Here is a 12,224-nt window from a genome sequence, read left to right on the forward strand (position 1 = left end):
ATGCAGATATGTTTAAGCAGTGACTCCCTGCTGCATCTGCACGACATGCAGGACTGCCTGTGAGGACTGCAACGATTATTTCCATGACGTGCAGATTGGAGAGAAAGAAAGAATTATCGCGATGCTTTAAAAAAAAACAGTCAAATCTGTACACTGAATCAACAATATGTTGATTTAAAGTCTCATATGTGTAGTGTAAGGTAACAATCTTATAACACATCCTCAAAAATAGATTGTGACCTTTCACAATAAGTGTCTGCTTCAGGACCCTTAATGCTTTTCAGTTGTTTGTGAGTGTTTAGTAGTAGAAACTATCCGGGATGTTTCATTTAACTAGCTCACAAGGTCCAAAAAGTTGGAAATCCATGATATGTTCAAGAATGCTGGGATAAGAGACGTTTTAAAGAGATTGTTTGTGCTGCAGAATTTATTTTTTCTTTGTTTCGTCATTAATAATCTCACAATAAAAGAAGTAATATACTTCATTTGCTATCTAATAATGAAAAGCATGAAGATATAAGTCAAAAGGGCCATACTCATACTATCTCCAGTGCAGGACTTTTACTTGAAACTGTGCATTTTGCATTTGTAGTACTTTACGCACGTGAAGGATTTGTGTACTTCTTACACTACTGCTATGTTGACCACATAATCCCAGACAGTAGCAAGGTGATAAATGTATCGCCAGCTGTTCTCTGTTGGCATAAAATAATTCCCCAAAGACGTGGCATATGCTCTGGGATCAAATTTCTTTATCCTCATCAAACTTGTGTTGTTTTCTAAATTGAAAGAGCATAAGGTCCCACTTTCATGCAACAGAATAAACTCCTCACCTCAATAATTGTATCAGCGTATAAGAAGCTTATTGTAATTACAATATTGTCTTCTTAGGGCAGCAGCCTAAAACATGAAATACAAATCACTCATTTCTAAATTGAATGGAAACCCGTTCAAAGCAAAGCAATACTAGAGGACAGAGGGATTAAAATGTAAGTCCGGTACATTTAATATTTACAGCACAATCACACAATTAATCTGACAATGTGTTCTGTGTTTAATACCTGAACTGACTGGTGTCCCATCTTTGTCAGTGGTGTGAGGGGGGGAGGATGGGAGTCACTATTTACTTCTGACCCAAATGCAACCCATCATGCAGATTTGGTACTTTAACCAATGACAACTGTTAGTTTTAAAAGCAGATTGGTTTTTATTTAGCTCCTCTGTGGTAAATGTGGTGTTGACACCTGAATATAAGTTAGGGCTTCTGACATATAAAAGCTCGTAAAAAAAAGGTCAAGCCCTAGATGTTGTTTTCAACCTAGACTCTTTTAATGAACAGTGGGGTGAATCAAACATTGGAGTAAAAGTGCTGAAGTTGATCATATTCCTTAGATTTTAAAGCAGAAATGAGAGATTAAATACTTTAAACAATATGCAAATATACTCAAGTAAAATGAAATTACCTTGAAGTTGTTCTGAAGTACTTCAGTAGAATATACATGGACTGAGTTCTCTTGACTGTGGAGTCTTTTTAAGCTACAGTCAAGTTCAAGAAACCAGTGTGAGATGATCTGAGGTTTATGACATGATGCTTCATCCTACTGGAAGCAGACAGCGGAAGATGGGTGCGGTTTGGTCATGAAGGGATGGACACGGTTAGCAACAAAACTCCAGTAGGCTGTAGCATTAACCAATAACTAGTTTATAGAAAGGAGCCCAAAGTGCAAGGAAAATATCCTCCACATCATCACACCACCAGCACCAGTCTGAACCACTTCTGATCAACCACCACCCGATCATTGTCGCAGCATAAATGTAAAATCATCACATAAGGCAACATTTTCCTATGTTCTTTTCCCCAAACGTACATTTTGATGAGCTTGTGTGAAATGTAGCCTCAGTTTGCATTCTTAGCTGACTGCAGTGGCTCGTATGGTCTTCTGCTGGGCATCCTCTGCATAGCTTTGTTGTAACAAGCAGTTACAACAAAACTTACTATATGGCTTTTTTTTTTTATTATGCTTGTCTTTCAAATAAACTCATGTGTTCTCCTGTAATCTAACACTGAGCGTTTATAGTGGCAGAAAATTATTAACTGACTCATTCCTCATAGATCATTTATTATTTAACCTCCTGCAACAATTCCAGGACGTCCAGAGTCAGGTGGGTTATCATAAAGAAGTTCATGGTGACATTAGTATAAAAAGATTACCTCCAGGCATTGAAAAAAAGGAGCGAGACTTTTTTGTTTTTTGTTTTAATTATGAGAACAGTAGAATATGACTTAAAAAAAGGTAATGTTTTTAATAATGCTCTCCCAAGTTCTTCAAACAATTTTTCAAAAGAATGCTGCCGTCAGCCCTATTCTTTCTGCACCTTTTCCTATCAGATTTTTCCTTTCTATTGAAATGCTTTGATTCAGCATTCTGCCAACAGCCAGCCTTTTTATCAGTGACCTTGTGTGGGTTACAGGCCTTGTGGAGGATGATGATCACGATCATCACCTGAATAACTGTCACCCTTCCCTTTGTGGTTGCATGTGCTGAACTAGTCTGAATTAAACAGTGTATTTATAATGTCTGAATAATAATGTATACAAACATGCAACTTTTATCCAGCGCTGGATAAAGACCAGTATTCATAAATATTATAGTAACATTGTCTCCTTCTCTCTGGGTTTTACACAGCTGTGACTGTTAGCTAGCTAATGAGCTAAAGTCAGCGATATAGATAACTGGGAAAAGTGAAAACTTCATGGTTCATGCTTCAAGGTATAGACAGGAAGAAATCATTCTGGGACTCTAATAAGTTCTTTACAAAACAGCAACACGTTAACCCCTAATGTTGAAGTTCCTGTAGGAACTGAACAACTCTAAATTCAAGGAAAAGCTGAATTTGTTTTCTTTAAAGCTCAGATGGAACTTGATGGCCTGAACATTCTGACTGCATTGTGGACTTTGTCATGCTGGTACATGGAGAGAGGCACTGAGAACACGTGTGTGCACACACAGCATGTCTCTTCATGCTTGCTCTTCCCCTAGCCCAGTGGTTCCCAAACCTTTTTTGCTAGGCCCCCCTTTGTTTTACAAGAAAAATGTTCGCGCACACACACACACGCACGCACACACAAATGCCCCCCCCCCCCCCCCCCCCCCCCCCCAGGCGGGCCCCACACTTTGGGAAGCTCTGCCCTAGCCTCTTGTGTCACTTAGTTTTGCCTTATTATCGTCTTATTTGTTGAAAATTTTGAAATGTAGAGTCTGTGAGCACAAGCAGAAGTTTTTGCTTGAAAAGTAACTGTGGCCTCTTTTTCAAAGGCTTCTCTAATATTTAATGGTCGTGAAATATGTCAAACTTTTCTTCTCCTCTTCACTTAGCTGCTGTTTACAGTTTAAAGTTGTCATCAGGACAAACACTTCTAATTATACTTTGCTCCTCATTTTCTTTAAAAGCAAGAGAAGACAGAACAGATCCAGTAAATCTTTAAGTTTGGTATAGTAATCTGTCTTGATCTATTTTTATTTGAATGTTTTATTCTGTGTTTTATTTATTTATTATATGGGAGAAAGTCTTGCCAGCCTTGTGCTGAGGGCTGTGGTCATCCATCTGTTTTGCTCCAATAAACCCAAATTTCAGGGATACCTTCTTTAGATCTTATTCATATAACATTACTTAACAGTAAATAAATCTTGTTGAAGTCACTTTATATGGTAGGATAAGGACCCTACAGTGTTAATCTAGCTCAAATGTTCACTTGGATTCACTGATGAAGTAAATGCAATTTGGTAATCAAAGGTGAGTTGACTATATATGTATACTCTGTCATGGTTGGACAAACAAGGATGCAAACCACAACTTAACTGTTTGGCTGAGACAAAACAAAGAACAAGGCAGTGATCATAGCTTAAATGTACTCAGGATATTGTTAAATATGCAAATATTGTTAATTATTGTTACATTTTCTGTCAGTCTTTGCCAGGTATCCTGTTTGAAGAAAACACTTTGGAGCCACTTGAATGCATGTTTATGAACATATTTGAAACTGATTTCAAGGAAGATAAAAATGCTAAGATTTTAAAGATTGCAAGTTACTTTGTTCATATATTGGCTGTTTGATCATTTTATGATGAGATGGATTGTGTCATTATATTTAAGTATAGTTTTTGAGGTGATGAGAGTAAAAGGATATTTAACTGTAATGTAGCAGCACTGTTATCTCCGATTAATTTAATTTTAAATTCAAGAATTTTCAAGTAAATCATGTTTTAATTATATAGAAATGTGTGGTTAAGGATATAAAGAAGTATTTTAAATGAGTTACAGTGAAAAGAAGTGTCTGTAAATGGTAATATAAACAGAATTTTCCATTTTTCTATTAACAGACATTTGTTATTAAAGGTAGTGAAAATATACTGTAAAATCTACAGAATTTTCCATTTTACCATTTACAGAATAGTCGTGAAGTTTTTCTACAGATTTCTTTTTTTACAGTGTAATATGATGTGCCACTGGGACACATAGAGAGGGGAGTAAGCCAGAGCACTGTCAGGAGAAACCTGACATAACAAAGAGAAACCATATTTTTTCAATATTGGCCTCTCTTCAATGGCTCCCTGTTAAATCCAGAATGAATCCAATTTAAAATCCTTCTCACATACAAGATCTTGAATAATCATGCTACAAGATCTCACGAGAGCACTTTGCGCTGAGACTGCTGGTTCACTTGTGGCTCTTTGGATATTTGAAAGTACAATAGCAGGTCGACCCTTCAGCTTTCAGGCCTCTCTTCTGTGGAACCAGATTCCAGTTTAGATTGGAGAGTCGCCTTTTCTGTTTAAATTTTTTTTTTAAGTTTAAAACTTTCCTTTTAAATAAAACACATAATTGGGGCTGGATCAGGTGACCCTGAACCCTCCTGTAGTTACACCGCAATACACCTAGGCTGCTGTGGTCTTCCCATGATGCTCTGTTTCTTCCTCACTGACCTCTTTTCTGTTTTTGTGTGTTTATATAGCATCTTGTTATTATTAATCTCTGGCTCTCTTCCACAGTGCAGCTTTTGTCCTGTCTTCCTTCTCTCACCCCCAACCGATTGTTTCCCCTTCATGAGCTTGGTTGTGCTCGCACTGTTGACAAACTAGTGGAGGAAAGTATTTTATGGTGGATAAATTCTTTAAAAAACTATTAAACAATAGTTGAATTCTTTAATTAATTGTGATTTGTAAGCATTTATAAAGTTAGTTTGTTAGATCATTGTTCCACAGAGTGGACCTCATGCAGCCCCTGTTTTATAGCAAGGAGTTTTACAGATAACATATGGACATGCTTGTTGCTATTTGTCTACTTAATGCGGTTTCCAGGGCTCCGTGAGAGCAGAAAAGGACCAGATGTTCCTTTGCACCATCTGAAGGTCACCAGCATCAGTCTAGTGGCGTTGGTTGTGATCGAGGGCAGATGTTCCCAGGGTTATCCATTCCATATGGCTGCCACTCGTCCACTGGCCTTTTCACAGCACAGCGCTTGTAAACACGCTTCAGTTTGCTGTTCTCTTTTTTTCTGACCCTGTAAAACATGTCCTAAATCCAATCACCTAGTCCCTTTAGAGGGGATGATGTTGATGAATGGAAATGTGTAGTGGTAGTAGTGACCTATAAGCCCCTATTGAGATTACAGGCAGGCAAGCAGCCAGCCAGCCAGGCCTGGTCAGACCACTGGGAAACGGCTAGAGCTTAAAGAGGGATTGTTTAGATAGACAATAGTGTCTACCTGGTTTTAATCCCCGCTCAGAAAGAGTATAGAGGATTGGCAGAGTTTAATAAATGAAAGTGCTCCTATAATCAGGATTTGCCAAAGTGCCCCTTTGTGTTAATCGGACATTTTTTACAGCATGGTTTTTGACATCTGCCACAGCAAGTGGTGTTAACCCTCTGCTGCCCCAGCTGTACGCAGCACATTTGCACCAGACTTCATGCAGAGAAAAGCAAAAAGGGAGAAGTAAGTAAAGTTACACCGTTTAGTGTTCATGCACATTTCTGTTCTGTACTTTAAGAGATGGTACAGAAATGTTTCTTCATAGCATCTTTATTCAGCAGTTGTTGTTAAAAAAGCCTAACGCGGGTGTGTTGCAGCATCCCTTTTTTACCTTATAACTTGTTCATATTTTATAGTGTGTCATAATGTACTTGCATATACTCTATAGGTTTTAGCCAGATTGCAGCCATCATGGCACAACCTCTTTACTTACTTAGCAGAGGCTAATAGAACGGGGATGTGTAATTACTTCAGAGCTAAAATAGAAAGCTGCATTTTATTTAATTAAAGTTCAGCGCATCAGCAGTAAAGCATAATAAAATTGTTTTAAAATCAAGGATTACAACAGTAAATCCCAATGGGCCAGATGTGAGAATGGGAGGGGCCGCTGCATTCTGGGACCAGATTAAACAGAAAATCCCACAGGGCCGCACTGTCTTTTTCCTGCAGCTTAGGGGCTTGTGTGGATTCAACATGCTGTAATCCACCGATTAGCTGATATAATCACCTGTAAATACACCTTGGCCGGGACGTTACTCTCGGCCATTAGGCTCTGGTCTAATGCTCCACATGTTCGTCGGACCGTTTACTGTTGAGACGGGTCGGATTTCACCTCATCTGAACTTTCTGGGAATTTGAAGCAGACGGTCGGCCCAGACAGACAGCTGTACTGACTGTGTGATCCAAATGAGTTCTCAGAAACTTAACTGGAAAATATAAATGCTCTTTGAATCCAAATTAAACCCAAACTAAGTAGAATATAAGTGGTTTGAAGCAGCATTGTAATTCTACTTTGTCTATTTGCTCAAAGCACATTTCAACACTGCATGCTAATACTTATAATTACAATAAATGTTAACATTTTACATTCAAAACTAGTTCAATATTTGTGCTTTGCCATTATATTTATGGTACTAAACCAAAGCTGAAGTTACAGGTGAAAAGGTAACGCTTACACAAACTTCAGAGAAAAGTAATTCACGCACTGCACTGTATATATTTAAGTTCTTACTTAATCTAAATATGCCAATACATCGTCTGCCACTGCTCTGCTGATCTTATATCAAATAAGTTGATCTAATGAATTGCTGCCACACATGGTCAGGTCGGTCTGGTGTAATTTGCCCCTCAACGTTCTTTCGCCACCTGCTGTCTGTGCACGGTTAAGAACACAAGAGACGGGAACAGTCTGACCAGTTCATGTTGTTTTAATGCCATGCCGTTCAGATTCAGCCTCTCTCCTCAAATCACTCCATTACATTGGATTAAACCATTAAAAAGAGGGATTGTATCTGTATTTGAGCCTGTGTTGAATTATTATTTTGTAAGACACTTTAAAGTCATTACTGAAAAAGGAAACACATTATTTTGGTTCATAGCACATTAATGCCTGGCAAGGAAAAAAAAAATATTAAGACTAAATTGACCCAAAAAAAAAAGAAATCACAAAACACAGAAGCAAACAATATAAACAATATCTTATATATAAAACAAATGAGTCATAATAAATATTACATAAACACACAAAAAACTAAACACTTAACTTATTTGGTTTGGGCAACATTTTGAGTAAAGTCCGTAATTACTGATCTGAAAAGCCAAACATCAGTGTGAATGTTACGTTTACTGTTTTTTTTCTTCCCCTTAAATCTCCCAGAGAACACCATTCATTTAAAATGAGAGTCACCACCCCAAACTTTTTATTTAGCCTCCTCTTTCTAGCAAGAAACACAATCACGTGTGCACTCCTTTTGTTTTTCCTATAAATCAGTTCCTGTGTGTGCTTGTAAGCCATCCAAGCCTTTATATAGTGCAGAAAATTCCACAAAACAGCTTTAGTCACACATGTTCTGTCTATTTTTTAGGAATATCTTCTCACTAGTTCAACCTACAATCAAATAAAGAAGAATCAAGTCTTTATGAGCTGATATGCGATTGGCTGCTTTGGACTTGCTTTGCCTTTTTGCACTTTTTATTTATTTAATAATTTTTTTTGCTGGGAATCTACCAGCTCTACAAGTCTTCCATCTTTGTGTTTGTAATAGAACGGGAGCAATTTTGGTTCAGTCAGGATTGGACTCATAAGTCAAATGTAGACATTCATTCACAGTCACACACAGATGTCTTTACAGCAAACACGTACAAATAAAAATTCATTGTGACTGTAAATGTAAATTCACTCATTAGTGACCTTTCTACTTAACAAAGATAACTGTGCAATTTTTTTTTTTACTTTTCTGAAGCAAACCAGGACTAGTACAAGTATCAAGAGCTCGTCTTAGGCGCCGTTTTCTTGTTCAGCCACGTGTAGAGAAGATTTTCAAGATTTAGTTTTCCCTCTTTTCACCTCAGAAGAAGGGAGAAGTGCAGGACTCAGCTCCACCTTTTCTCTGGTGTGGAGTGCAGTAATGAGGTCTTAAGGCCTCCGCCGGGATGCCTCCTGTCTGTAGGGGCTCCTTACGTACTCCGCCCAAAGTCCAACTTAAGGTTCCAGCCCCCATTAATGCTACTTCCGTTGCAAAGTGCAAGCAGTTAATATCTCTCTGCCCCTCCCTCCCATTTGAGTAATTTGGAAACCAACGCAACAGCAAAATCAAAAACACAAATGGATTGCTATTGTTGTGATGTTAAAAAAAAAAGGGACAGTCATTGTCCAAAAAGCAACAGGAAGGGAGAGGGCAGGAAGAGAGCGAGTGCATTTGTGTGTTCAGTCCATCCTCATAAAATAGGGATTCTTCCTTGTAATGTCCATATGCCACCAGTCAGCATTTGGAAGAGCTGTTATACCTCCCTGGGGGGAGAAAGGATAACATTAATACACACATACCTTTCAGGAAAAGTACCTAAAACAAAATTTAGGAGCATTTCCTCACTTCCTTCTTTGAGATCAAAAACACTCCTGTATGTATAATAAATATGCAGCTGAAAACAGAAGGGCACAAGGAGCCTGGCTCTGTGAGACTAAGTTTCTTCTCAAACTATCAGATTATTTCTTATATAATAGAAGTAATGACTTACGATGCTGTCAGTGTGGAGTTCAGGACAAGAGTGGTGCGTATCCTGTACAGCTGAGCCAGCGTCAGCTTCTTGTGTTGGCCTGGAGATTTTCTCTTTTTGGGCGATGCCTCCGCTGCTGACTTGGCTTTCTTATCTAAGCAGGCAGAAGGAGTCACTTCCCCATCTGAGCTGTTGCTCTGAGAATCGTTATCCTCGCATTGTCCGTCGGGCGCCCCGTGGCCATGCCTGGCTTCCGCCCTCCTCAGGGTGGCACTGAGTTTGTCAGAGGGCAAGCTAATGCTCAAGCAATCGTCAGACTGGTCGAGGTCAGTGGAAAATAACTCCTTGTTTTCCACTGACGAGTTCTGGTCCAGCTCGGACATGCTCTTACTGTGCGACAGCTTTGACGTGTCCATGTCTCCGCACAGCGATTGGTCCTGCGTCTCAGAGCTGAGGGAGTGTGTGTGGGAGATGGGGTGGCTACCATGAAAGTGTTGCAGGAGGTTGTCTTCGGAGCGGGATAGAGCCAGAGAGGACAACCCCAGGAGGCAATGGAGTCGGGGGTGTACATGAGGCCGCCGACGAGGTTTAGAGGACTGGACAACTGACACCTGAGACCCTAATGAAGCGTCCTCCTCTTCTTCCTCTTCTTCATCCACTTCTTCTAATTCTGTCTCTTCGTGCTCTGGCTCCTGACTCTCCCTGTCTCCCTCTTCCTCCTCAGTCTCCTCGCCTTCACTTTGGCCAGGCTGTGGCTGCAGTTCTCTTAGGAGGGATTCAGGGGAGAGGGTACCGTAGGCGCTGTCCATGGAAAGAGAGCGGCACTGGGGGTCCAGGTCCTCACTGTCTGGTCCCGTGCCCTGATTGTGCTCAGTGTAGATGGCGGAGTGGACTCTGAGTGGACTTGACGACTTCTGACCCACAGACCTGTCAGAAAGGGAACCCACAGCGCTATCCAAGTCTTTATTAGCGCTTTCCTGGAGGTTTATGTTGGAAGCAGGAATTTCTGAGTGCTCGCTGGGCTCATCGACATCCATCACTGATAGGGTCTCAGTGGAACCGTCTGATTGACTGAAAGGAGAGTTTTGGTTGAACGTTAGACTTAAAAAGCTCACCAGAAAGCGTGTAAGGAAAACATCAGAGACAATAATGGATCACTTTAAGGAATAGTTTGAGATTTTAAGAAAACAATTTGTGTAGAGTTCTATTCATGTTACAAAAGTGCAGCAGATTTTATTCTTTACACTTCAGTACCTTGAGTTTTGCTGATCCTTGTGACTCAGCAAAGGGGAACTTGTAGTGGAGTTGCTGCTCTCATCTTCCTCCTCCTCTTCTCCATCCCCCATACATCTCTTCTGACTGTCCTGCTGGCGGAGGAACTCCTCAGTGCGAAGCCTTTGGAGCTGGTTCTAAATTGAAAAGCACCATTTACATTAAATATGTAAATGACTGTAAAAATTTGTGCTTCTAAAGTAAAAATTAAAAAAAAAATAAAAAAAACAAAAAAAAAACCACACATAAAAATCTCATATCTGGATGCTGTCCGATATTTTTTCTATAATAAAACATTGCTATCCTACCTGGACATTGCAGATTGCATCTATCCAACTTCGCCCCTGGGTGGCGCTGTTGGCTTGGAAAGTGTATGCTGCCACTGCACTCTTGAATTCATTGAGGTAGATGAGGATGAAAGAGCCTGTAGGAGACATAAAACGTGAAAAATTTAGTACTCTGTGGATTGAAAAGTCACCTATATAATTAAATAGCTTCTCAAAAGGTGAGAATTTCCTGGATTTTCTGCTTTATTAAAACAAAAAATATATATTATTCAGGAGTTAAAGTCAGTATTTGAGCACTCACCTGGGTCTTTGAGTTCCTTACAGATGACGTTGTGAATAAGGAGAGGCTGACGGATAATTTTGACTTTCTCCACTCTTTTCACCGGCTTAGTAATTAGCAGCAGGTCGGTGAACAGAAAACAATAGACCTCCATCTGTGGGGACAGTAAACTCATTTCAGTTATGGTAACTCTTGTAATGTTTTACACATCTGCAGTTTTTGTGAGATTTTACGTAACCGCAAAGGAAACATGAGAATCCACGTGTAATCTGAATATAAAGATAAGAGCTCATCGTGTGTTTCCAAGCAGTCATGCGAGTCAGTCTTACCCTACTGTCTTTGCCCTCCTTCATCCTCAGCGCGCCCTCGAGATGCAGCTGTCGAGTCTCTTCCGGAGATACATCTCTCATGGGAGCCATGAGGTCAAAGTGGTTGTACTCCTTGAGGATCTGAGGGGGGAAAAGATAAAGGCATGAAGCAGAGTTTGACATGAAGTCTAATTTTAGGGCACTGGGGTATTGTAAAGTGTTTCTTACCTTCTCCACTTCTTCACTGCTCCCCTCTACAGCCTCATAGCAGTCTATACGGGCAGAGATGGTGGCGAGCTTCTGTTGTTCTTGACGCTGTCGCATCTGGGAGTCTACGCTGTTGATAAAGCCCTCTACTGTGGCAACCTTAATTGGAAAACAATGACAAACATACATTTGCATTCAGACCTCAGGCAGGGTGACAAGCAGTCAAAGCATATACTTTAGTGTAAATGAGAAAAACAGCACTTTCTAAATGCTTTCCAAGTTCTTACCATGCTGCTGACAATGTCACGGGTTGCTGGTTCATCTGTCTTCTTGAGAAGAATCTTCAGTAGGAGCGGGTATTTGGTCAGTCTCTGGTGAGGCTTTGCCAACATGTCGGCCAGCTTCAGACGGTTACACTGCTTATTGGTCTCTGCCCACTGAATTGAGTCAGACAAAAGCAGGAAGTCAGACATCAGAAATGAGGAGAAAAGCCAAGGATGAGTTTTTGGGCAGAGAGCATCTAGGATTATCGTAATGGTAAGAGAAACCTTACCGTGACGTAGGTCCTGAAGAGCTCATTGTCCCTGAGAAGCGTGCGCATGTACTCCATGCAACCCTCCTCCTCCATGCAATAACGGATGTAGGGCTTGAACATGGTGCCAAACTGAACCCACACACAGAAACAAAGACATGCGTCATATTTACTTCTGTCATCAGGAAAACAAAGACGTACTAGCTGCTAATTCACGTTTCTTATCCTATTTATGCTTAAAAATTGTGAAACAGCAAGATTTTATGTTTACTGGCATCCAGTGCAGTGTACCTTTAACCCAACTAATCAGG

At 40.1% G+C, this 12,224-nt stretch overlaps 1 protein-coding gene across 5 annotated transcripts in view; it reads right to left on the bottom strand.

Annotated features, from left to right (window-relative positions):
• Nucleotides 1–7,516: 7,516 nt before the first annotated feature.
• Nucleotides 7,517–12,224, bottom strand: part of plekhg5b (pleckstrin homology domain containing, family G (with RhoGef domain) member 5b) — a 72,018-nt gene continuing 67,310 nt past the window's right edge. For 4 of the 5 annotated variants that reach the window (XM_026154207.1, XM_026154209.1, XM_026154210.1 and 1 more), the window contains 9 exons: nucleotides 11,935–12,045; nucleotides 11,669–11,818; nucleotides 11,403–11,540; nucleotides 11,196–11,315; nucleotides 10,888–11,020; nucleotides 10,608–10,723; nucleotides 10,282–10,436; nucleotides 9,049–10,098; nucleotides 7,517–8,821 (listed from right to left, as the gene is read on the bottom strand). In XM_026154207.1, coding sequence (XP_026009992.1) covers nucleotides 8,812–8,821; nucleotides 9,049–10,098; nucleotides 10,282–10,436; nucleotides 10,608–10,723; nucleotides 10,888–11,020; nucleotides 11,196–11,315; nucleotides 11,403–11,540; nucleotides 11,669–11,818; nucleotides 11,935–12,045 — 1,983 coding nt within the window. In that variant the 3' untranslated portion in view covers nucleotides 7,517–8,811. Of the gene's footprint in view, nucleotides 8,822–9,044; nucleotides 10,099–10,281; nucleotides 10,437–10,607; nucleotides 10,724–10,887; nucleotides 11,021–11,195; nucleotides 11,316–11,402; nucleotides 11,541–11,668; nucleotides 11,819–11,934; nucleotides 12,046–12,224 lie in introns of those variants that run through there. The other variant, XM_026154208.1, reaches the window with a different exon arrangement.

The sequence above is a fragment of the Astatotilapia calliptera genome, chromosome 20 (assembly GCF_900246225.1).
Source record: "Astatotilapia calliptera chromosome 20, fAstCal1.2, whole genome shotgun sequence".
Taxonomy (NCBI): Eukaryota; Metazoa; Chordata; class Actinopteri; order Cichliformes; family Cichlidae; genus Astatotilapia; species Astatotilapia calliptera.